At 45.0% G+C, this 26,816-nt stretch overlaps 1 protein-coding gene across 2 annotated transcripts in view; it reads left to right on the forward strand.

Moving 5' to 3' along the window:
• Nucleotides 1-26,816, forward strand: part of TCP11L2 (t-complex 11 like 2) — a 153,522-nt gene that overhangs the window by 66,990 nt on the left and 59,716 nt on the right. For both annotated transcript variants that reach the window (XM_029599741.1, XM_029599740.1), the window contains exons 3-4: nucleotides 9,374-9,506; nucleotides 11,161-11,281. In XM_029599741.1, the coding sequence (XP_029455601.1) occupies nucleotides 9,374-9,506; nucleotides 11,161-11,281 (254 nt within the window). The remainder of the gene's footprint in view (nucleotides 1-9,373; nucleotides 9,507-11,160; nucleotides 11,282-26,816) is intronic.

Here is a 26,816-nt window from a genome sequence, read left to right on the forward strand (position 1 = left end):
TCGTGATCCCCATTAAAGAATCCATCACAAAAACACTTGAACTTTGGGAAACTACCTTCAAGAAATCAACGGCCTCCTCACCAGCCTAAACTTAATACTAAATTCATCAAAAAGTGAACTCCTTCTCATATCACCGGAAAACAGTAACATCACGAAGAATTCACCAGCCAACCTTCACATCACCAAAGCAAGAGACTTAGGAGTTATCATTGACAATTGTCTAAACCTAAAATCATTTATTAACCAAACAATGAAAGACTGTTTTCATAAACTGCATGTTCTTAAAAGAATAAGACCACTCTTTCACTTTCATGATTACAGAACGGTTCTGCAAGCAATAATCTTCTCTAAAATAGATTACTGCAACTCTATCTTATTAGGTCTCCCCTCGTCTTACACCAAACCTCTCCAGATGGTCCAAAACACGGCAGCCAGAATATTGACAAACACGAGGAGAAAAGACCACATTTCTCCCATTCTCAAAGACCTACCCTGGCTGCCAATTCACTACAGAATCATTCATAAGTCGATCACCATTATATACAAATCCATACATCAACTTGCTCCACTCCACCTACAAATCCCATTTAGAAAACATACCTCCATCAGACCCATCAGAGAAGCCTACAGAGATTCACTTCATGTTCCACACACCAAAACCTCTCAACATATAACATTCAGAGACCGGGCCCTCTCTACCGCTGGACCTTCGTTATGGAACTCCATTCCTCCAGATCTTCGACAGGAACCGTGTCTTCTAACGTTCAGAAAGAGGCTTAAGACGTGGTTGTTTAAGCAAGCCTTTCCAGACCCCACCTGACCATTAATTCACCAACATCTACAGTTAGACACTCTCTGAACATTGCAAACAATTGCTCGTTCCGTTAAATTCCTCTTGCCTTTCCTTCTCCTCCCAGTTTAGAACATCCCTGTTTTATTGTAACTTCAGTTTTCCCTTCACTTGTTACTGTTTGAGTTTCTTTGCATTTTCACCCCCTGATAAATGTAAACCAGCATGATGTGATCCTTATCTCGAATGCTGGTATAGAAAAGCACTAAATAAATAAATAAAATAAATTTACACTTTATCCAGGAAGGTATTTCAGTACTAGTCTTTTGATCTCCCATTTGGTAAAAGACACCAAATGTCTTAACTCATTATCAGCTCATTGGTATTGGTACTAGTCTTTAGCATTTGATCTTCCCAGGTGTTAAAAGATATCAAATGTCTTAGTCTTTGATGTCCTCAAAGACACCAGATGAGGCCATCCCAGCTCTCCTGTTGCCAGGATGTCCCAGGAAAGATGTGATAGTGTCATGCCTTTATACAATCTTTGTACTTAAATTATATGCAAAATTCTGATCCATACTCATCAATCATTAGAGCCTGTTCTGGTCCATAGCTCTCTATTCACAGTATAGTGTCTTCCAGGGATCTAGCTAAGCTGCCTAAAATTATCTTCTTACAAAGGTCCGAAAATTTACCCGCCTCATCTTCCCTCTCCGTGAAGTCCAACAAGATCACCTTTACCCATGTGGTCTGTTCCAGTTTTGCCCAAGGAGTCCCCAAGCAACTCCACAGGGATCCCTTTGAACCCAGCACCGGAGCTGCCTGATCACATTTCTTCACCAGAGGATCTCACTTACTCCTGCTTTGTGGAAAAGATGGGTGCGGCGCTGAAGGCAGAGGTTCGCAAGAATCCAGACCCAAGGTCGGAGGTCTTGGGTATCCTTAAAACCTTGGATATCCCTTCGGAGCTGACAGTGCTGCCCACCCATAAGTTGCTTGATACAGTGCTGCTAAAAATGTGAGACACACCCTTCATGGGGTCCATAGCGGCCTGGAAACTCAACATAAAATTCCACATGAGAAAAAGTCTCGAGTACGGGATCATCCAACTCCCTCATAACTCTTTGGTTGCGAATTCACTTTGAAGTGAACAAAAAAGGTCTGACTTCACTTCAACACACCTCTGGAGAAGGATAAACCGGTTGCTGTACAAATTTGGCAAAAAGATTTTCCAAGGATCCATGGTTACAGCCCGGATAACTCAACAGCAATTCTACATGGTCCAGTACATATACAAATGAATACAGAACATCAAGTCTTTCATCAGAGGGGAGTCAAGTGAGCCAATAACTCCCACGCCCTTACATGATTTGGAGGAGGCGGTATGGCACTTGCTGTCTTCCGTGTAGAAGGCCTTCTTCACATCTGCATGAGCATCAGCAGCTTTCATAGGTGCTCGCCACATGGCCTGGCTGCGGGCCAGCACCATCCATGAGAACATTCACAAAACGCTGGTTGAACTTCCATGCTTGGGGGAGAAACTCAGGTAGACAGTATCCCAGATTAAAGAGCAAAATGTGGCTGCCCAAACCTTGTCATCCTCTGGAGACTCTCAGGCTTCAGCCAGACAACTATATTTCTCCTACAAGAGGCCTTAATTCTCCAGAAAGCCATACAGGCCATATCCGCAATATCAGCTTTCTCCTTTACCCCAGACCAGCAACCTTCACAAGGTCCAGCACCCCATGCTCATCCTAGGGAACGCGGACAGCAAAGGCAGCCACACCAGCAACAGCCCACAAAGCTGGCAGACAGTTTTTAATGTCCCTACCACCAGCTCCAACTTCTCAAGTGGGAGGAAGGGTTTGCTTCTTCCTTTCAGCCTTGAAGCTAGTCACCAGCAATCAATGGGTATTGAGCACAGTGGAGCACGGTTACCGGCTAGATTTCAACTCGACCCCACCTCTCCACGCCAAGTTCTCCCTCTGGTCGACCTGAGCCAGATGCCTCTCCTGGGTCTTGAGGTTCAGAAACTCCTGCACCAAGATGCAATACAGGAGGTTCCAGTATTGCCAGTCCCCATGGGATTCTATTCACAGTACTTCCTCATCCCCAAGAAGACGGAGGGGGGCTGTGCCCAATATTGGTCCTTCGCAGCCTCAACCAGCATATCTAGTGGGAGAAATTCAGAATGCTTTCCCTGGGAATAATCTTCTCTTTTCTTCAACTCTGAAATTGGATGTGCACCCTGGATCTAAAGGATGCTTATGCTCATATTCCCATTCAGCCATCTTATTGGCAGACCACCATTACCAATGCAAGTTACTACCATTTGGCTGCTCCTCTGCTCCAAGAGTCTTCACAAAGTGCTTAGCAGTGGTGGCAGCACACCTCAGACGTCAAGGGATCTGAGTGTTTCTCTACCTGGATGATTTGGCTTATAGTGAGCCTGTCACAAAAGGCCCTCCGCAACCGCATGGCTTCCATGGTTGCCCTCCTTCAGTCACAAGGATTCCTAATCAAATTTGAGAAGATGGTCCTGGTTCTGACACAGAGGCTTCAATTCATAGGATCTCTCGTAGAAACCTCCCTATCCAGCACTTTTCTATCTCTGGACAGAATTTCCAATCTTCAGATTTGGCTGCTTCTCTGCTAAACATCCCCATGTTAAACCCACATGTTAAACCATGTTACTGATCCAAGTTTGCTCATCCTTGTTTTAATGTAATGCATTCTTTTGCATAGGTTTTTGTTATAATGTAAACCGAAGTGATTTGTAACTTGTTACAAGAATATCGGTATATAAGAGTCCTAAATAAATAAATAATAAATAAACACTCATCACAGTACGGCCCGGCTGCTTCTCAGATTGTTGGGTCACCTTGCAGTGGCAATTCATGTAGTGCTGTTCACCCGCTTGCATATGTGATGACTATAATGGGGGCTGGGGACTGAATAGAGCCAATATTTCTAACCCTCCAGATCAAAATAAATGTCTGCAGAGATAGCTTAGGAGCTTTGTTGCTGGCCGCAGTCAAGCCACTATGAGTTGGGTGCTCTCCTGCATCCCATCCCTTATCAGCTGATCCTTACCTGGATGCCTCCATGACAGGATGGGGAGCTCACACCGGACTCTTAAAGACGTGGGGTCTCTGGTCGGTATCAGAGTCGCAGCTGCAAATAAATCTACTGGAACTATGAGCGATTCACCACACCCTCAGAGCCTTCAGCCATGTGCTTAGTGGAAGGAGTATAGTGATACAAATGGACAATCAGGTGGCTATGTTCTACGTGAACAAGCAAGGAGGCATGGGGTCTTGAAGCCTGTGCCAAAAGACCCTATGCATCTGACATTATAGTCGTCTGAAAGCGATGCTTATCCAGGGGATACACAATATGGAAGTGGACAGACTTAGCAGAATATTCCGCCCTCACGATTGGTCAACCATCTTTTCCTTTGTTGGGAAACACTGTAGATAGATGCCAACAGGTACCTGGATTGGTTCTGTTTCATGATATTCAGTCCATGGAGATAAACCTTGGATGTCTTCCTGCTGCCCTGGGGAGAGGGTGTTGAGTATGCTTTTCCACTGATCCCACTTATTGCCTGCATAGTTCAAAAACTCATCAGAGATCAAGCCCAAATAGTACTAATCACCACAACATAGCCTAGACAACCGTGGTTCACTTTTCTAATTATTTTCTCTGTCAAACCTCTTATCGCCCCACTTTCTTGACACAGGAGGATGGACAACACCTACACTCAATGCTGCAATCTCTTCAACATAACGTGGAGGTTGAGCATGCAGTCCTAAGTCATTTTGCAATATTGAAGTCAATTCAAGAAGTACTTCAATCCGATATAATTACTCCTTCAAATGGGACCATTACATATGATAGTGTTCTTCACGAAGGATGTATCCTTTTACCTGTGAGCCACTGGTGTTGCTAAATTACTTGTTTCACCTATTTCAATCCAGATTGGCAACTTCTTCAGTTATAGTTCATCTATAGAAACATAGAAATGACGGCAGAAGAAGACCAAATGGCCCATCCAGTCTGCCCAGCAAGCTTTCACACTTTTTTTTTCCCATCATACTTATCTGTTACTCTTGGCCCTTATTAGTAACTTTTTGGTTTTAGTTACCTTCCACGACCGCCATTGATGTAGAGAGCAGTGCTGGAGCTGCATCTAAGTGAAGTATCTAGCTTAAATTGGTTAGGGGTAGTAACTGCCGCAATAAGCAAGCTACTCCCACGTTTATTTGTTTACCCAGCCTGTGCCATTCAGTCCTTGCCTGTTGATGTCTGAATATAAATCCTCTTTCCTTTATTCCCCCCTGCCGTTGAAGCAGTGAGTTGCACTGGATATCTATTCCAAGTAAAGTATCAGGCTGAGTGCCATTGCAGCAGATCATCTATGGGAAGGATGGTTATCCCATCTCTAGTCACCTTTTGGTCTCAAAGTTTATGAAGGGATTGATATGATTACGGCCTCTGGTGCGCTCGGTCATTAATGCTGTACTTATGACTCTTACCAAGTCACCATTTGAACACCTGGAATCGGACTCTCTCAAATATCTCGCATGGAAAGCGTTGTTCCTTATGGCAGTGACTTCAGCATGCTGAGTGAGCGAATTTCAAGCATTGGTTCACCTTTCACCATACCTACAGTTCTACCATGACAAGGAGGTGTTGCAAACACATTTAAGGTTTCTGCTGAAGGTGGTAGCTTTTCACTTGAATCAGGCTATCACTCTTCCTACCTTCTACCCCAAATCTCATGCTCATGAGGGTGAGAAACTTCTGCATGCTTGATTGCAATCAAGCATTAGTATACTACAAACATATTGTAAGACGCCTCAGCTGTTCATGTCCTATGATCCTATTAGACTTGGCTGAAAGAGGACTTTGTCGAATTGGATAACAGCTTGCATTCACTTTTGCTATGCAGCAGCTGCCCTAGATCTTGCTGGCCTAGTCAGGGCATATCAGGTACGAATGACTGCTGCATCCATAGCCCACTTAAAAGGGGTGCCTATCAAAGATATTTGCCACCTGGTCCTCTGTGCATACCTTCATTGCTCACTACTGTCTGGATTTCCTAGCCGCTCAAGTAATCTGCTTTCCAGAGCATGGTCCAGGTTTCGAAAAAAAAAAAGTTTGGAGAAATTGAGGGGAAATAATTCTATATCAACCCTCAGCTATGGGATTCCCCAGAGATTATGGCTAATTCAGCCCTGCTTATCTATAGAAAAAAGTAAGTTTGTTTACGTAAATGTTTTTTTTCCATAGATAGGATGAATTAGCCATGAGATGCCCACCCTTCTCCCTGGACAGCAGACTCTTCCTTCTTCTTACTGCTTTTGGAATGGACTGAGGAGCTATGCTGATGATGCCCATATGCAGGAATGCCCACACATGCTCAGTAGAGCAAAACTCTAATTGCTGCTACCACAGATCATGGCTAATTCATCCTGCTATCTAAGAAAACACCGTTTACAGTAAGCAAACGTGTTTTTACTTTCTCATCTTTCCTGATTTCCTGTACAGCCAGCCTTCTCCTTTTGTCTAATTCTCTGAACGATATCGTAGCTACTGGAAATAACTGGAAAAGAAATACACTGAAACTGCCAGCATCTCTCTGGGCTCTTATGGGTCCTCTGTACTTTTTGACCTGCTCCTTTGAATGTGAGATTTATAGGATCACTGTAGCATGTCACCACATTTTCAGGATTCCACTCAGCCAGCAGAGAAGTGGGAAATACATAATCATATGTTTTGTACTTTAGCATCTAGTTTTCTTTTATTTCTTTTAATTAATATTCCGTTTTTCACACTTTTTCAGCATTTCAAAGTGGATTACATTCAGGTTCTGTAGGTATTTCCCTATCCCCAGATGGCTTACAATTTAAGTTTGTACCTGATGCAATGGAGGGTAAAGTGACTTGCCCAAGGTTACAAGGAGCAACAGTGGGACTCGAACCTTGGTCTCCTGGTTCATAGCCCACTGCTCTAACCACTAGGCTACTCCTCCACTCCGCTATTTAATATGTGGTAGCATTATGCACTTTTTGGAGAGCAACCCATATCAACATAAAAAGATAGTGTATTAACATGTTTTTTGGGAGATTGTTCAGTAATTTGGGTTTGTATTTGCAAATATTCTTTCTACTTTGCATCTTCTAAATTGAATGCTTGATGCTTTATCTTAGTTGAGGACCTTATGTTATGAAGTCAGTTTCTAGGAGGCAACAATGTACAAAGACCCCAATTTTTCTTTTGTTGGGCCTTTCTGTGGAATAGTACATACCATTGCATAACTTAATCACGTGTGTTGGTAATATTTCTGCAGAGTTATGTAAGTCTGGAGTAGACTAGTGCTTAAAGCAGTGGACTGAGAACAAGGAAGAACAGGGTTGAAATCCTGCCACTAAGCTGTGATATGTTATTGGGGGGGGGGAGGGTATGTGTGCAAAATATTGTGTGTAGGGGGAGTTTCTGCAATATTTCAGGGTCCCCTGCGATATTTTTTCTCATGGAAAAATTCTGTGAGAAAATATATTACAGGGAAAGGGCAAAAATGTGTAATGGAGGCACCTTTCACATGGAGCCAACATCTTCTAAGAGAGCCAGTATCAGCCCAAAATATTCCCTCTCATCATGCCAAAATACACTCTGGGGATCTGTGCAGACCCCTGCCCACCCCTCCTCTGCCTTTCGAGGCAGCCCTGCAGTAAAAGAAATGAAAACTTTTAATGCTGCATGGCAATGCTCTGCCTCCTTTCCAAAACTGCTCCTCTTTAAATAAAATATTCCATCCCCCTATTTCAAATACCCCCTCTCCCATCATATGGGGCAGAGGCCGATCACTTCCATTTTGAAAGATGATGTCGACCGGCCCGGACTGCCTCAGACAGGGATTACATCTAAAGGTATGTGGAGGATCCAGGGCGTGGGCTGGGGGGCACTAGACACCAGGAATTGAAGGGGAGTCCTGGAGAATAAATTATCAGGAGGATCTGAAGGGGAGGCAAGAACATATGAAAGTGAAGTGAAACATTTATGAATAACAAACACGTAGAAAGATAGTGACATCATGAGACATAAACACCAGCCCAAACCATTTACGATTGGAGACACCCACCATATCTAATATGTTAAATTTGAGGAGAACCCTATTAAAGGACTACAGGTCGTCTACGGATCCTTTTTTTTGTTGTTTACATAAGGAATCCGCTGATGATACCTATTAGAAGTGAAACAAAGATCTTGTTGGGAATTGACCTAAAATATATATGGGGAACTGATTCAAGAAACATTACTAGGGTTCTTAATATTCTTTTACAATATTAATTATAAGATTTGGCAAAGGTACAACATGTTGATGAGATTGCTTATGAAAAGTGAATTATTACAATATGTGGTTGGAAAATGAGACAATGAAAAATATATAACAGTTCCTGTTCCATAGGTAAAACAGCTATGATGATAATTTTCTGTAAAACTAGGAAGAGAATGTAATATATTTTTATGTGGATGAATGAGTAAATAGCGTGTTGAGCTCACATTATGGTTGGTGTGTAGAAAATACTGGTAATACAGAGAACCTGTTCTTGTGGTTTTAATATGGTGTGTTATGTTATTGCTTTAGTGTACTTTATAATAAGATTTTTGTATATTGAATATTACAAATGTGCTTTTGATTGAGATACTCTCATATACAAATATATATATATCTATATCTTAATAACTATAGGGCTGCCTTGACAGGCAGCGGTGGATGGGTGGGCAGGGGTCTGCATAGACCCCTTAAGGTATTTTGGAATTGGTTAGAGGGAGCATGTTTTGAACCATGTGGCCCTTTAATTTCAATATGGGAACATCTGGACTTGCATTAACATCCCAGTGCTCCCAGTGAAAAATTACTACAACTCCTAAGTTGTAGATAACTTTTCATCAAATAACATAGCTGTGGCAATCCATGTTATTTTATTAGCATAGGATTACCTATGCATTAGCTGCTTTGCATACATTAGTTTTATGCATGCAAAGCAGCTAATTTCAATAGGGGCAGATTTTATAACAAAATATCACATGCTGTTGCGTAATATTGCTGCGATATGGGGATATTGCATGATAAATGCTGTTTTTTGCACTTTCTAGCCTTGGCGCGGCTTTGTGAATAACTCTCTTAGAATGTGAATTGTCTGTATGTTAGTGCTAGAAACACACAGAGCTTGGACCAAGGTCCACCACCACTCTGCTGATATGACCATCTCTCAATTTCTTCAGCTACTCAACCTCTCTGAACTTTCATCATCATCTGCCTGTTTTTCAGTTGTACATATGACATTCATTATCACGCAGTTAGACATGCATGTATGTGAATTTTACTGTACTATGAGATGTTTATATTCTGCTAAGACACAAATTGGGGGTTAGGGGACAGATGTTCTCTCCCATAGTATATACTTGTTTGTAGTTAAAAGGAAAGTCATCATAAAGCACTTGAGCATAGTCAATGATTTTATGCAATACAGAGTAATTCATATTATGAATCTGTGCTTTTTGTTCTAACAGCAAGCCCCCCCAAAATGGTTACATTTGATGAACTAATGGCAGCTGCTAGTGACCTTTCAAACCTAATTCTTGCTCATGAAATTGTTGTAAATGAAAAATTTCATTTGGAACATCTGGATCTCCCTGAGAAGAGGTAAGGCTAACTCCTTTTAAGACCTCACACATTTATAATAACAGTTTTCAGATAAATGCAGTTAGCATAGGTTAGAGAAGATACTATAGGTATAGTATGCAAACTGTTTAGTGCACTACAGTTGTTGCAGTTGAGCTTATCAAAACAGTTTGTTTACATTGCAGAAAAATTAAAAATTGTAGAAAGCATCATAAGTGAGATTCATATAGCAATCAGGGTTGCAGTCAGATGTGGGCATCCACATGCTTACTTTCCCAAAGTAGGTGAACCTACAGACTTCAAGGTGATAGAATTGGATCACCTTTGGAACAGTGATTCCCAAACCTGGCCTGATGTAACCGGAGGCCAGTCAGGTTTTCATGCAATGGAGACAGAACATGCAAATGCCTCATACATATTTCTTGTGGATGTCCTGAGAACCTGACCAATTTGAGGGTAACTGAGGACGGGTTTGGGAATTGCTGCTTTAGAAGGCTTGAGCCAAGCAACTGACTTTGGCTTGGCACATCCTGAAAAGAAGATGAACCAAGAGTGAGGTCATTCTAATGCTGCTGCTGCTGCTGCTGCAGCCAGTTTCCATTCCATTCCCTGGTGCAGCTCTTTTTCTTTCAATATACCTTCTTTTCCCCCTCTCTCCCACCTTCCAGTTCGGCGTCCTTCTCTACTCTTTTCTCCCCCTGCCAGACAGATTCAATTTATTTTATTTCTTTTGTGTACCTCCTCACCCCCAGCAGCCCTTCTTGATTCATGTCCCTTCTCCACTCTCCTGTAACCTCTTCGACGCATTCTGTCTCCTACCATTCCCTCATTTTCCTCACACCCCCAGATCAGCATAATTTTTAAAATATATTTTAGACTTGCAGTGCTGGAATGTCCATTCTGAAGAAATAAGCTGGCATCGCAAGACCAGCACAGAATGTGACTCAGCCTTATTCTGTTGAGCTATACAATTTTAGGAACTGCTGATAGGTAAGCAGAAAGGAGAGGCTAGTATGAGAGGGGAACCAATTGATGGAGGAAGTAGGAGGGCAGACTTGCAGAAGAAAGCATTGCGAAGGAGGGCAGAGCTATGGTGGAAAGCAAGGAGGAGGGAAACGGAAGTGAGTGAACAAAAGAGTAAAACAAGAGATAAGGAAAGAATCTGGCTGCAGGGGATGAGCAGAAGATGGAAGGAAGCCAGCCATGGGATAGAAGAAAGCAGACCAGGGAGTGGAAGAGAGTGATAACTGGGAGAAGGAAGAGGGAGGAGAGGAGAAACGTTAGAGGGACATGCTGGGCCGAGGAGAGAGGAAGAAAGATCGAGGGCCAAACTGGCCTGGGCTGGGAGAGAGTGAATAAGGTAGACAGGATGGATTATGGGATAGAGATAAGAGAAGGAACTGAGAAATCGTGCTGCGTACCTAAGAGAAAGAAGAGAGAGCAGGGGGGAAAGGGCTGAAAAGGAGGGAGAGAGCAAGAGTGAGACTGGTGGAAGAGAGTCTACCCACTTAAAGAAGATGACTGCATCCTTGTTGATAGCATCTGTGCTAGAAACAGCAAGGAGTTCTATTAATGCAATACTATGATTTGTTTTCTACAGCATAATATCTTTTCCAAGTAAGGTGAAGTCCTTCCAATGACCTTTTTGTTAATCCCTTTTATTTCCTTTTTACAGTATAGAAGGCAGAGTGAAGGAAATTGTTCATAAGGCATTCTGGGATCAATTGGAATCAGAACTGAATGAAGATCCTCCAGAATATGAGCATGCTATTAAACTTTTTGAAGAAATTAAAGAGGCAAGTTTTTGTGTTTCCAATATCGTATATTTCAGTCAGTAGATATGAGTAAGTGGTATAATTACCATGTACCCAACAATGGGGGCACAAGATGCAGTGCGTTGCTATAGCCTTCCATGATATATGTAGTTTTTAAGGATAGTATATAGACTGACACCAAGGCTGACAGCAGAAAAGGATAGACCCAGCTGAAGGCATTACTGCCAAGGAAATGAAGAACTCTGAGTTGATGCTGCATGAATTTATCTAGTTGTCTAGCTAGAGGGTCAGGTATCTTTTTGTATCCATATATTTTTCATTTCCCTGTACGTACCAGGATCAGTCCAGATGGTGGGTTATGTACCCCGTCCAGCAGATGGAGTCAGACAAAGCTTCGGAGGGTGCTGCCTTATAAACCAGTGCACCCTCTGCTTCTCTTCAGTATCTTTCTGACTCCAGCAGATAGGAGCAGGGGAACCTTTGTTTCCCCAGTACATTGTCAGTGTACTTGTTCTTTTCTCTTACCTCTACTAAGCTTCTCTGGATGGATCAAGCTCTCTAGTTTAAAAAAAAAAAAAAAGAAGATATTTTCTTCTTTCAGACTTGCAGACAGATTTGTTCCTTCTCCCTCTGTCTGGTTTTTGTTTTTCTCTTCATCTTTGGCTGTACGGGGTAAGTGTATATACTTTGGTTTCTACAGGTTATTTCCCGATACAGCCCGACCGGGGATGCACATTGGAGGTTTCAATCTCTCCCCACCCTGCCGCGTTCCGACCCGCGGCCCCGAGACGCGCATTCCCCAGGGCTGCCAGCCGCAGAGATGTCACATTCCTCTGCGGCGCCTGACAGAAGGGAGCAGGAGCTCCTAGGGTCAGTGTGAGTTTTGAAGCGGAGGTCATCCTCCGCGGCACTACCTGCCTTTTCCTCGCGGCCCCCCCTCCCCTCCCCCCAGTCATGCCGAGGGCCTTCAAATGTTCGATATGCGGAGAGCCCGGGTCATGGATCTCTCTTCAGGGGATCTGCATGAGGTGCCTCCCTGGAGGGGAGGGCACCTCGCAGTCGGCAGGAAGTACAATTTTGCGCAGCCAAGCACACTCGCACAGGCAGAAGCAGGCCCCGATCCCGCTTAGCGCGGGAATGGTGGCCATCTTGGATGCAGAGCCGGCAGGCCCGGTTCTAACACCGGTTTCCCCTCTAGAGCCCGTCCTACCTGCGGGGGGTCCTTCGTTTCTGCCCCCCTCGGGCCCGCCCCCGTTTTCTACAGATTTTGTGCTCCTCATGCACAATGCCTATCTGGCCAGGATGTCACAGCCTTCGGATCCTCTCCCTGGGCCCCCGCCGCCCAAGGTCCCCAGGATGGCTGACCCTCCTCCCGTGGGAGACCCCCAGGGAGTAGGGGCCCCAGGGGTGGAGGCCCCGGGGTTCCCTCGGGGGTCCTCTCAGGTGCGTTTGAACCTCCCCCCTGTGGGGGGGGGGGGGTTGGATCAGGGGCCAGACCCAGACTTGCATGATCCCCAGGATCCCCTGCTTGCTTCGCAATTGGAAGGGGATGATCCCAGAGTGTTGCGGATTTTCCAAAGGGACGAGTTGGACACTCTTATCCCTCATATCCTACAAGAACTGGACATTGAGCCGCCTCTGGATCCACCTGGTCCCACTCCGTTGGGGAAGAAGGGGGACCCCGTTCTGGCGGGGCTCCGCCCTCCGAACAGGGCCTTTCCTACTCATCCTACCTTTCTCCAACTGTTAGCTAGGGAATGGGACTCGCCCGAAGCCTCCCTCAAGGTCAGCAGGGCAATGGAAAAACTGTATCCTCTCCCTGAGGATTTCTTAGAGCTGCTTACGGTCCCGAAAGTTGACTCGGCGGTTTCGGCAGTCATGAAACGAACAACTATTCCGGTGATGGGAGGCACAGCGCTATGGGATCTACAGGACAGAAAGCTAGAGGTCTACCCTTATTCAATAAACATACACACGGTTAATGCGACTTTAACATTGCTCTAAGCTTCAACGGCAAGAGGAAATGTGGAAAAAGATTTGCATTCACAAAAAGCGGGGAGTAGCTTGCTTGTTACGGCGGTTAATACCCAAACCAAATAAGCCTGATACTTCACTTTCAATGCATATCCAGCATAGCTCTCTGCTTCAACAGCAGGAGAGAAAGTCTGATACTTCGTGCATATCCAGCATAGCTCTCTGCTTCAACGGCAGGGGAGAAAGTCTGATACTTCGTGCATATCCAGCATAGTTCTCTGCTTCAACAGCAGGGGGAATGTAGAAAAGTGGATCTATATACAGACAACAACCAACAAGGACTGAATCACATAGTTTGGGTAAACAAGCATGGGTGTAACTTGCTTATTGCGGCGGTTACTACCCTTAACTAATTAAGCTAGATATTTCAATTAGATGCTGCTCTTTGCATTAATGGTGGGGGTGGAAGGGAAATTGAACCAAAGGGTTACTAAGAGCCAAGAGTAATAGATAAGTATGAGAAAAACAAAAAGTGCGAAGCTTGCTGGGCAGACTGGATGGGCTGTTTGGTCTTCTTCTGCCGTTGTTTCTATGTTCCTATGTACCTCAAAAGGGGTATTCGAGGTCTCCGTGCTGGGAGTCCGGGCAACTATCTGTAGCTCGCTGGCGCAAAGAACGAGACTTCGCTGGGTTCAGCAGCTCCTCACTTCTCACGATCTACCCCTGGAGGAAGCGCGCCAGGCTGAGCATCTGGAGGCCGTTATTGCCTACAGAGCAGATGCACTTTATGACCTCCTCCAAGTGCTGGCTAGATCAATGGTAGCGGCAGTCTCGGCCCGCTGTCTCCTCTGGCTCCACAACTGGTCGGCGGATTCCTCCTCCAAGACACGGTTGGGATCCCTCCATTTTAAGGGGAAATTCCTCTTCGGGGACGATCTGGACCAGATCATCAAAGCTCTCGGAGAGAACATGGTACATAGGCTCCCGGAAGATCGGCCGCGAACTACCAGATCGTTCACTGCCTCCAGAAGCCGGTTCCGCAGTAAACGTCGCTTCTGCACCACTAGACAGGCGATGCCTACGATGCCCTCTTCCAGCTCTCAGTCTTGGTCCCGTCCTTTTCGAGGCCGTAGACCGGCAAGGGACGGGATGACAGAAGTTTTCCGTAATTGGGCTTCATCCTGATGATGTCACCCATATATGAGGACTAACATCCTGCTGTCCTATGAGAACACCTGTTACAGGTAATCAACATTTTGCTTTCTCTTGCCTCCCCTCGCCCACGGCTTGGCATTACCTACAGATCCTGGGATCCATGGCATCCATGATCGACCTCATACCCTGGGCCTTTGCGCATATGCGAACTCTACAGAGAGCGTTACTCTCCCGCTGGAAATCGTTGTCGCAAGAGTTCCAAGCCATCCTTCCACTCCTGCAGCCCACCAGAGACAGCCTGCATTGGTGGCTGGACCCGCTCCACTTAGCGCAGGGAATGCCCTTGGACATCCCGAACTGGGTGGTGGTTACCACGGATGCCAGTCTCTCCGGCTGGGGGGCAGTCTGCCAAATGAGCTCGGTTCAGGGGCAGTGGACGAGGTCTCAAGCTACTTGGTTAATCAATTGCTTGGAAACCAGAGCGGTTCGTCTGGCGCTGAGAAGTTTCCTCCCTCTCGTCCATCATCGAGCGGTCAGGATTCTCTTGGAAAACGCGACCACAGTAGCGTATATCAATCGCCAGGGAGGCACGAGGAGTTGTCATGTCTCCTTGGAAATAGGCAAGTTGATGGCGTGGTTAGAGGCCCACCTCTCTCGGCTGGCAGCCTCCCACATCGCAGGGGTAGACAACGTTCAGGCGGACTTCCTGAGCCGACAACGTCTCGACCCAGGGGAGTGGGAGCTCTCCGAGGAGGCGATACAGCTCTTCATCCAGCATTGGGGGACCCCTCACCTGGATCTCATGGCCACCTCCCACAACGCAAAAGCTCCGCGGTTCTTCAGTCGCAGAAGAGAGCATGGTGCGGAAGGGGTGGATGGTGTCTCCACCCCCCCTCCAATGATGCAGTTGGCATGGTTGGGGAAGGTAGGTGTTCTTCTCTGATGTGGCCCTGCTTGGCTACTCAGGTGCAGCCACAGCACACTTGTGAAACTAAAACTATAAAAATCTGATGCCCCCCGCTAACTCTCTCCCCCTCAGCCCATCTCTCCCACAGGTTCTCCCAATCCCATCTCAGCTAGTCTTAACCCTACTCCTCTTAATCACCTTCTCCAGAGGCTTGCTGCTGGTGCTGTCCCTGGAACTGCTGTTCGGTCTTCTTCCAGCACATGAACAAAGGAAAACCGGTGAGGTTTCCTTTAAGTCTGAGATTAACTCTTTTGAGCCAGCTGCAATGAATACAGGAGAAGCAGTGAATGTGCAGGCTGACCACCAGTTGTCAGTATAACAAGTAACAAGAAGCTTTATGCAGAATAAAAGCATGAACAGGGCATTAGCAAACAGATCAGACAAAGCTGCTGTGGAAGCAGGACACAGTAAACAGGAAAACATCTGTGGGGACAGGACACCTGCTGTGCTGACTCTTACTCAACAAGGAGCAGTTCTCTGCTTCCTTATCTAGCTGTAAGGAACAGAGGTGGAAGTGAACCTGGAGCAGATAGCATAGAAAAATGATGGCAGAAAAAGACAATATGGCCTATCAAGTCTGCCTGGCCACATTGACTACTTGGCTCTGCAATCAAGAATCAAATAACTTTATTGGCATGACAATTTTACATGTGTTGCCAAAGTAACATACAGAATAATTAAAATAAAATGGTAGGAAAAAAAGGAAAGAAATTACACAATGGTAATAAATCAAGTAAAGATACATATTATGGAAAGCCCTGTTTCAGGGACTTGTCTCAGGTTTTGATGCAATTCCTACCACTCCTACAGAGATCCTCACTCCCAAACTTTCTTGAATTCAGATACTGTCCTTGTCTCCATCACCTCCACAGAAAGACTGTTCCATGTATCCACTACTCTCTCTCTAAAGAAATACTTCCTTAAATTTTCCATTGATAAACAGTGCTGAATTAACCATTACGTTGGGTGATTTATCCAGCGGCATCGAATGGACCACTCTCTCTTAAAGGTTTAAAGGTGAATTTTCAAAAGTTGTACGTGTATAAAATAGCATGTACTCAAGTATATGCTACTTTAGAAATTTCAACATATATGAGGAAATAGGGGTCAAGTAAAAAAAAAGGTTGGATGAGGGGCGTTCAGGAAGGGGCCAACATTTATGCAAATAAGTTGCTATTTTATAAGCAATTTACACATGTAAATTTGGTGCCTTACTTGCGTATATTTTCTCCTGCTCAGTATTTGGAGTAAGTGATCATTTTTAACTTTTACGGTGTTAAATAAGAGTGAGGGGTTGGGATGAAATGGGAGAACTTCTGGCTGAAGAGCCAGAAGGATCTTCACGAGCTGCAGATGGGCAGGGTAGACTAATTGGTAAAACTGATTAGTTCATACATTTATTTATTTCCACAATTTCTATTCTGTTGCGCCACCAATCTCAGTGGATTTCAGTCAGCATACATAATAAAGCATAACAAAACCTTAATCAACACAAAACATAAACATGCCAAAAACAACTAAAAAGCAACATTGCTATACATAGCTTGGGGTAAAAAAAAACCCAAAACATAAGCTTAACAGGATCGAACAATACTCAGTCTGAGTTTAAAAGCTGATTTACAGGGGGCTAAATGTGGCTAAATAACAAGTGTAAAATCTACTCGCGTATCCCTTTAAAATTTGTAGTAAAATGATGCGGGTATGTTAGGGTTGCCAACTGTCTGGATTTTTTCCGGACTGTTGAGATTTTGGCTTTTCTATCCAGAAGCTAGAAGCAGCTCTATAGAACTGGAAATTGTCCAGATTTTTATTCTCAAGAGTCCTGCTCTGACTGCAGCCTGCAACTTGTGCAGTCCCCATGTCTAAACCTTCCCTGGTTTGAACAGCTCAACCAATGATTTATTGGCACTGCAGCACCTGCTGTGTGCCGATAGGTTGATTATAGTAGTGTACATGCTGCATATGCAAGCCACACTCACAGATCATGTGTGCCTTTAATATGTGTGGAAGTTCCCTCTAGCTGTGCTCTGCTGCTGGTATGCTGCAGTTTGCCTGTAACCCTCCCAATCCCCAATGCCTTCTCCAATGGAGGAGTTGGAGACAGAGCCTGACATGTCGGGACAGGGGTCCAGGTTTTTTTCTCCTGCTCTGGGTGCCTGCCCGGACACGCTCAGCTATGCCGAGGCTGACACCTCTTTCAATGCCCATGTCCTCCTGTGAGTTCCTGAAAGCAGCAGGAGACTCCTGCCGTTGGCCATCTGCTGCCTGCCCGCAACTGTGCACTTGATCAAAGCACACCTACCTCACTCGCTTGCTCCTGTTGTGCTAACCTGCTGCTCACATTAAAAAGGAAAATAAAACTATTTACTAAACAAAACTGCATCGTCACTTCTCCGTCTGTGGTGAGCCTCAAGGAGCCTGAGAGTCATATTCAAACAAAAGATTCTGGCAGCCACATTGTGGTTGAAACTGTATTTTCACCTAGGGAGCTCCTGTATGGTTCAAACCATAGTCAGGCTAGCAGAATTGTTTGCTTTAGCCTGCCAGAGACTCAGATTTAGAGAACTGCAGGCAGGCCTGAGAGTGGAAGCATAGAGGAGCTTTGCATACATGATGTCTGCATTAGCATTAGATGGGAGATGAGAGCACTGCTGGGATTGTTGGCCTGTTCAGAACCTTGAGTGCAGAGGGATTGTTCCAGCTTGGGTTGAGGGGGAAATAAAATGCGGTAGGGGATAGATGAACATGGCAAGGAGCAATGCAAACTGCCTTGGGAACACCAAGAGGAGCCAGGCCCTGAAGGTGACTGGGCCAAGCAGGGCAGGCTGTTGAGCTCCACAATATGGCCCAAAGAGTGTCCATTACTCAGATAGGAATGGTAGGCAGGGGCTTGACTCACAATGAGGGTGGCTAGTTGTAAGTGTTGGGGGCTCTGCAGAGCTAGGTCCAGAGCTCTGCTTTCTGCAGGGAAGGTGGACTGTTGATGGTCCCCTGCTCTCCTAGTCCCATACAGTTTTCATTTACTCTCCCCCCCTCCCATATGCTGTAGAGTGAGTGCTCCTAGAAGACCTGAGATGTAGGTGGCAGCTAGCCAGGAAATGTGAGGAGAGGAGAGGATCTAGGATTGAGGTGGGGGAGAGAATAATCTGGTATCAGGTTGTACCATGGAGGAGCCATCACAACCATGGCCAGGGCACCCCTTACTCCCATGCAGCCTCATGAAGTAGAGAATACCAAGGAAAAAGACTTAAGCAGCGAAGAGGTGCTGAGCAACTTTCCTGGTCCAATAGATGTGCTAAGTCTCAGTCTTTTCCACTTTTGAAACTCCTGTACTGAAGAGTACAGGAGTTTTCATAGTGGAAACTGTTGAATTTTAGTGTATATATAGTAACATAGTGAATGACAGCAGATAAAGAACAAAATGGCCCATCCAGTCCACCCAACAATTTATTTTTTATTTATCTTTTTTTTTTTTTAGTCTGGTTTTAGGGTAGTAGCCGTTGCTGCTCTGTGCAGGCCATCCCCAAGCCTAAATGTAAACTATAGGTGCACTACTGGGTGGGTACCATTTTGTAATTGGTGATGATGATAAACCATGAACAACAAACTGCTCAGCATGTGTAGTAGAAATCCTCAAGCAAACATATCACCGCAGTGGAATGGAAGTAGTTTGGGTTCAAATGATGTAACATGTTTGTATGAGGATTTCTACTGCATATGCTGATCGATGTGCTGCAAAACATCTGTGTCCTTTGTAGAAGCAACTAAAAGATTATGCTCCTAAGATGAGAAATGTAAAAGTGATTTTAAATATGGTATAGACTTTCTGACATATATGGTTTAGTTTGGGGAAATAATAAGGTTGATATTCAATGCCATATAGCAAGATAAGTAAGAACTTATATCTGGCTGCATTTAGTGGTTGCTACTTATCTGGATAAATAGGGGGGGGGGGGAACTGGACGTTTCGGGGAGGAACTATTTATCCAGTTAATATAGCTGGATAAGTAGCAATCTTCGGACTTATCCAGCTATGTTAACTGGACAAGTTAGACCTGCTCAATAAGAACATAAGACTTGTTATACTGGATCAGACCAAGGGTCCATCAAGCCCAGTATCCTGTTTCCAGCAGTGGCCAATCCATGTCACAAGTATGTGGCAAGATCCCAAGGGATAGATAGATTCCAAGCTGCTTATCCCAAGAATAAACAGTGAATATGTACAATGCCACCTTAATAATGGTTTATGGACTTTTTCTACAGAAACTTGTCCAAACCATTTTTAAACACAGCTACACTAATAGCTTTCACCACATCCTCTGGCAAGGCATTCCAGAGCTTAATTATGCATTGAGTGAAAAATATTTTCTCTTTATTAGTTTTAATATATTGCCTAGTAATTTCATTCTGTGTCCCCTAATTTTTGTACTTTTTGAAAGAATAAACAACTGATTCCTGAACATACCCAGATCAGTCCAGACAAGTGGGTTTTGCCTTCCTACCAGTAGATGGAGTCAGAGAAACAAAACTTTGAGGCACTGCTACATAACAGAGAGTGCCACCTGCAGTCCCATTAGTATTTCTCTGACTCCAGCAGATGGTAGAAGTGCAACGATGTAGACTGAGATTAAGAAAGATGAGAAATTGAAGTAGGAGAATTTCTTTGGAGATGTTAGGCTTCTTGGTGGACCATCCCTCAGGTTGAGCCGGGCATCCGGGGGGTTGGGAACCACTGCCTTATGGTCGCCTGCATCGTGCTGGGGCCCTGAAAGCCAGGGGACTGGTTCCCTCAGGGCCTCCAAGGCCTCTCTCTGCAAGGTCCCGGAATCAGGGAAGTACCCCGTGTGTGTTTTTTGCCTTTGTATCTGTGATTTTAAAGTTTAAAAGAAAAAGAAAGAAAGCAGAAAGGCAAACAGCTGGTTTCTGGGGGGCGGAAGGCACGGCCATGAGGCAGTGAGGGCTGCAGGCCTCGGCAGACAGAAAGTGTGTCCAGGGGGCCCCAGGGGAGCGGCATTAGTGGCCAGGCTTGTAGCGGAGGACGCATGGAAGCAGTTAGTGCGGCTGCATTTGTTTTCCCCTGCTTCTCGGGGAGAGCAGCATGAGGCTGCTCTCCAGCCTCATGCTGAGGCTGGAGAGCAGCAGTCTTTTCCACGGTGGTGCCTGGCTGATTTTTCCACACTACAGGAAATGGCGCAGCGTGGTTTAAAAAAAAAAAAAAGGCATGCATCAGAGCTGCGATTCAGGCCGGCTGTGTTTGCAGGCCACAGGGTGGCCATCGGTGCAGGAGCATGTGGTATGGCGCCCGAACCAAGCAGCGAAGTGTGCTGTGTATGTGGGCTGGAGTCTACACGCTTGAATTCTCGCTTCCTCTGTCCTGGTTGCGTTTCTGGAGAGGAGGGTTCCTCAGCAGGAGCGCATCGAGGGAAGCGGAATTCCTGCTGTTCAGGGGGACGTCGGTGTCAGCGGCCGAGGGGTCTGGGGGGCCCCACGAGGCAGCTGGATCGACGGAGGGCATAGAAGCCAAAAGGGGGCAACTTGTCTAACTTTTACATAGAATGGACCAGGATTACTTCAGACTGTTGGGTGCTAGAGGTTCAATGTGAAACTGAGTGCGGTATACCACCCGAAACATTGATCATACATTTGCTGTACGTCTGATGAAACTTGTTGTGTGAAGTTCCACCTAGAATTTGAAGTGTTCAAGCCCCTGAGGCAGCGGCCAACGAGCTGCGAAACTCGGCCTGAGTCGGGCATTTATTGAGCACATCTCTGTTCTAATAAATACTGAAATAAGACTGAGGCATCTATTGTGTTTTTGTTCTCCTGACGGCTATCATAGATCGCCTACCTCTTTGTTTTCTTGGACCATCCCTTTTGAGGGCCATGTCTTTTTCGCCTTGGAAAGATGTATTAAGTTTCACGGATGGTGAGTTGAATGAACTTTTGCCTTCAGAACCTTTCTTCAAACAAGATGAAGTGTTTGACGATTTCATTAAGAAATGGGAACAAACCATAAGCATCAGTAAGAGTATGATTAGAAGCTCTCTGCATGCATCCACGCTGTTGGATTATTGTCGTTTTAAAAGAATTCCGAGAGGTCTACGGGTCAACAAAGCTCCAAGTATGTTTCGAGAAGATTCCACATTCATGAATTGCTGGGAAGCAATTCTCAATAAATGTTCCTTGGACTTAATGATTTTAATTATTAAGACCTCTAGACTAAGAGAAGAGAAATTAAAAAGTGAACTAGATGAACATTTGGATTATTTAAAGAAACATGATTTATGCTTTGATATCATTCATAAAGATTATAAAAGCAATGTGGAAAGTTTTACCAAGGATTTAAAGGCAACAAAATTTGAGAAATTTAGACGTGACGAGGGAGATTATAGTAATAATCGTGTGTACTCTTGGCAATACACGAATAAATCCAATTATCACAAACAGAAATATGATAATGCGAATAAAGTTGACAACAGGATGCATAATAATTATGATAGAACTGAGAAAAGACAACAGAATAGTCCCAACCTTGATAGAAATGCCAAACGCATAAGGAGTAATAGTGATTCAAATATAGACCCTTCAGCTTCTCTTTACTAATTAGGGGTTCATCTATGTTAGAGTCTTTTTCTGAATCTTTTCTCCAGAATTTTCCAATTTCTTGTACCCTGGTGCGGTAATCTTCTTTGTTGTTATTAGTGAAAAGAGAGGACAGAGAGAGAGACATGGAGAAAAGGGAAAAAGAAAAAGCAGCAGAGATAGGAAAAGCTAAGGAGCAATGTAAAAGATGAAGGAAGAGGAACACAAGCAGACCTGAATGTGGTAAGAGAAGCTGCAGAGGGAAAGAAAAGACAGTGGAAAGATGGGTAGGAAGCAGGAAATGGTGATGAGGAAGAAGAATTTGTCAGAGCATAGAAGTGAGATTGTTGTGTTTTCTGGTACATATGATAATGCAGAAGTGGCAGTTTACACAGCAGTTTCCATGATTGTCATGCGTACCACAAAATGAAGAATGAATTCCCTCTCTCCACCCAGTTCCATTTGTTCAGACAGGGCAGGATGCAGGGGTTGCAACTTGTGCAGTCCCTGTGGCACCTCTGAAGGAGATCCACTGCAGCACTCCAGGGAGGAACACTACCGCCCCCTGCTGAGTTGCACTATAGCCAGTCGGTGTTCGGAATTTTTCAGTTGAAAATTGGCAACCCTAGGGTATATGCTTATCCGGCTTAATTCCAATGTATCTAAGTAGCAATAGGCACTACTTAGCTGAATAAGTCTGAAAAGCGCTACTTGTCTGTCTAAGTAGCGCTTTTATGATTTATCCAGTTATGTAAGATAGCTAGATAAGTCTATTCAGACAGCAACCAACAAGAACCCTGACTTTTACAGTCTGGGGAAACTAATAAGCAAAGAGTAACTTGCTGATGCGGCTGTTCTCACAAGACAAGCAGGATGGTAGTCCTCACATATGGGTGACATCACAGGATGGAGCCCATTCACGGAACACTTTTGTCAAAGTTTCTAGAACTTTGACTGGCACCTACTGGGCATGACCAGGATGGCACTAACCCTGCAACCAGCAGGGGTCCCCCTTCAGTCTTCTTTTTTCCGCACAGCAGTAGCCACGCGGGTTAAGGAGCTCTAAAGAGATTTCTGACAGGAATTTTCCTCATGGAACTTCTTCACTATTCTTCGTAAATTGATACCCCACAGGGGTCCCCCTATTGATTTTTCACATTCACAGTGGTCCGGAAAGTTTTTTTACCCGGTTCCGGTCGATTCCCATCGAGTTCTGCCCTCACGGCCTACTGGCTGTCGACTAGCGCGGCTAAATTTTTGAGAGGCCATGGCATCGGGGTTCCGTCGGAGCCCTGACTGCACTCACACAATGTCCATTGCAGACCCTCACACGGTCTGTGTAATGTGCTTAGGGCGCGAGCATGATGTCCTTACTTGCACCAAATGTGCCCTAATGACACCAAAAGGTCGCAAAGCTAGAATGGAGAAAATGGACCTTCTCTTTCGGTCACAAACCCCGACTCCGTCCATTGCCTCGACGTCGTCCGAGCCGACACCATCTATGTCGCACCAGTATCATGCACCGACCGGTGTCCGACCAGCATCGACGACTCCATGGCTGTCGACCCCCTCCGTTCCTCCTCAGTAAAAGGACCGAGGAGATCGTCAAGGAAAACATCGACATCGACACCGAAAACCTCAGACCATCGACGCAGGCAAGCCCTCGACGTTACCATCGTCTGAGTCGCCACCGAAGAAAGCCCGTCCAGAGAAGGCACCGCCCTCTCTGAGTCCGGGCCACCGAGTCAACCCCCACCTGGACAGGTGCTGGGAGCTGCGATTCCACCTTCAACAGTGGTCCCGGCTATGCCTCCGCCTCCTCTGGCATCGGGGCTTTCACGCTCCAGGTTTCCATGAGGAATTGGATCTCATGATTCAAGAGGCTATCGGCAGAGCGATGCAAGGCTTCAAGATTCCTCAGATACCGGTGCCGATTCCTGAACCGGCCACCGATCCAGTTCCTGTAGCGCTGGTACCGCTACTAACAAGGATGGAAGTGCTGCTCACTGCTTTTTCTCCGATGGATCCGGGGGCACCGATGGCCCTGGTGCCCTCCTCCCCAATTCTTCTCTCATTGACAGGAGAAGGAGAAACACTGTTATTCCTTCCTCCATCAGGAGTCCTACCGATGCCTCAGCCATCGATGTCACCGATAGTGTCTTTGCTGCCATTGGTGCCTCCGATCTGTCCATCGATGCCCTCGGTGCCTCCGGTGACTCCCTCGATGCCTTCGGTGCCTAAACCAGGACCTTCACGTGTGCCAACATTTTGTCCCCCTGATGATCCTAGGGGGGCCGGTGATGAACCCTATGATCCATGGACCGATAACTCGTCCCAGGATACCAGTGACTTGCCATCACCACCCTCGCCTACTGAAAGCAGGAAGCGTTTGCCTCCAGAGGACTTGTCCTTCATTAATTTTGTGAAGGAAATGTCTGAATTGGTTCCATTCCAACTTCAGATAGAACAGGATGCTAGACACCAGATGATGGAACTTCTACAATCACATCTATCCCTATCCATGATGTCCTCTTGGATCTTCTAAAGAGGAATTGGGAGCACCCTGGTTCAGTAGCACCAGTCAACTGAAAAGCAGACACCACATACCTAGTCCAGTCAACTCCAGGTTTCCAGAAAACTCAATTGGATCACCATTCATTGGTTGTTTAGTCAGCCCAAAAGAAGGCCAGACGCTCCAAGCCTCATTCCTCTTTCCCTCCAGGGAAGGAGCAAATATTCCTGGATGCAATAGGTCGGCGGTCTTTCACGGTTCAATGCTGATCTCCCGCATTGCCTCTTACCAACTTTATATGACCCAGTTCAACAGGGTCCTCTTTAAGCAAATGCAGGACTTTGCTGAGTCTCTACCTCAGCAGTTCCAAGAGCAATTACATGCCCTGGCTCAAAAAGGATTAGAAGTGGGCAAACATGAAATAAGATCAGCATATGACATTTTTTACACCGCTTCCAGAGTATCAGGAGCAGCTATTTCTGTGAGGAGGTGGGCCTGGCTAAAGTCTTCAGACCTACGACTTGAGGTCCAGGACAGACTATCCAACTTGCCTTGCACTGGTGACAATCATTTTGGTGAACAGATACAGCAAGCAGTGGCACAGCTCAAAGATCACCATGAGACTCTTCACCAACTCTCCTTGTTGCCTTCTGAATATCCTGCTAAGCAAACATTCACAGAGGATTCCAAAAAGTCTTTCTACCGCCAAAGGAAGTCATATCCTCCACCGTCCAAAGGTCGCTCTACTAAGCCTTACCAGAAAGGGCAGTCCAGGCAACCTTGTAGGCAAAAAACACAGACAACCCCTCAGCCAGGTCCAGCATCTGGTTTTTGACTCTTTCCTAGAGAGCAGCATTCAGCCTCCACTATTGCATGTACCAGTGGGAGGTCAATTGTGCCACTTCACCAACATCTGGCACACAATCACCTCAGACTAGTGGGTAGTGGAACGCAGGATTTGGTGAGAAAGATAATGGTGGTGGGGCCACTTGGCAACAGTGATCATAACATGATCAAATTTAAACTAATAACTGGAAGGGGGACAATAAGTAAATCTGCAGCTCAAACACTAAACTTTCAAAAGGGAAACTTTGATAAAATGAGGAAAATAGAAAAAAACTGAAAGGTACAGCTGCAAAGGTTAAAAGTGTTCAACAGGCATGGGCATTGTTTAAAAATACAATCCTAGAGGTGCAGTCCATATGTATTCCACACATTAAGAAAGGTGGAAGGAAGGCAAAACAATTAATGTCATGGTTGTGAGGTAAAAGAGGCTATTTTAGCCAAAAAAAATCCTTCAAAAATTGGAAGAAGGATCCATTTGAAGAAAATAGGATAAAACATAAACATTGTCAGGTTAAGTGTAAAAACATTGATAAGACAGGCAGAGAGAGAATTTGAATTGAAGTTGGCCATAGAGGCAAAAACTCATAATAAAAACGTTTTTAAATATATCCGAAGCAAGAAACCTGTGAGGGAGTCGGTTGGACCATTAGATGACAAAGGAGTTAAAGGGGCTCTTAGGGAAGATAAAGCCATTGCAGAAAGATTAAATGAATTCTTTGCTTCTGTGTTTACTAATGAGGATGTTGGGAAGATACCAGTTCCGGAGATGATTTTCAGGGGTGATGAGTCAGATGAACTGAATGAAATCACTGTGAACCTGGAAGATGTAGTAGGCCAGATGACAAACTAAAGAGTAGCAGATCACTGGACCGGATGGTATGCATCCTAGGGTACTGAAGGAACTAAAAAAATGAAATTTCTGATCTATTAGTTAAAATTTGTAACCTATCATTAAAATCATCCATTGTACCTGAAGACTGGAGGGTGGCCAATGTAACCCCAATATTTAAAAAAGGCTCCAGGGGCGATCCGGGTAACTAAAGACCACTGAGCCTGACTTCAGTGTCGGGAAAAATAGTGGAAACTATTCTCAAGATCAAAATCGTAGAGCATATAGAAGACATGATTTAATGGAACACAGTCAACATGGATTTACCCAAGGGAAGTCTTGCCTAACAAATCTGCTTCATTTTTTTGAAGGGGTTAATAAACATGTGGATAAAGGTGAACCGGTAGATGTAGTGTATTTGGATTTTCAGAAGGCATTTGACAAAGTCCCTCATGAGAGGCTTCGAAGAAAACTAAAAAGTCATAGGATAAGAGGCGATGTCCTTTCATGGATTACAAACTGGTTAAAAGACAGGAAACAGAGAGTAGGATTAAATGGTCAATTTTCTCAGTGGAAAAGGGTAAAGAGTGGAGTGCCTCAGGGATCTGTACTTCGACCTGTGCTTTTCAATATATATATAAATGATCTGGAAAGGAATACGATGAGTGAGGTTATCAAATTTGTGGATAAT

The sequence above is a fragment of the Rhinatrema bivittatum genome, chromosome 4 (genome assembly GCF_901001135.1).
Source record: "Rhinatrema bivittatum chromosome 4, aRhiBiv1.1, whole genome shotgun sequence".
Classification (NCBI taxonomy): Eukaryota; Metazoa; Chordata; class Amphibia; order Gymnophiona; family Rhinatrematidae; genus Rhinatrema; species Rhinatrema bivittatum.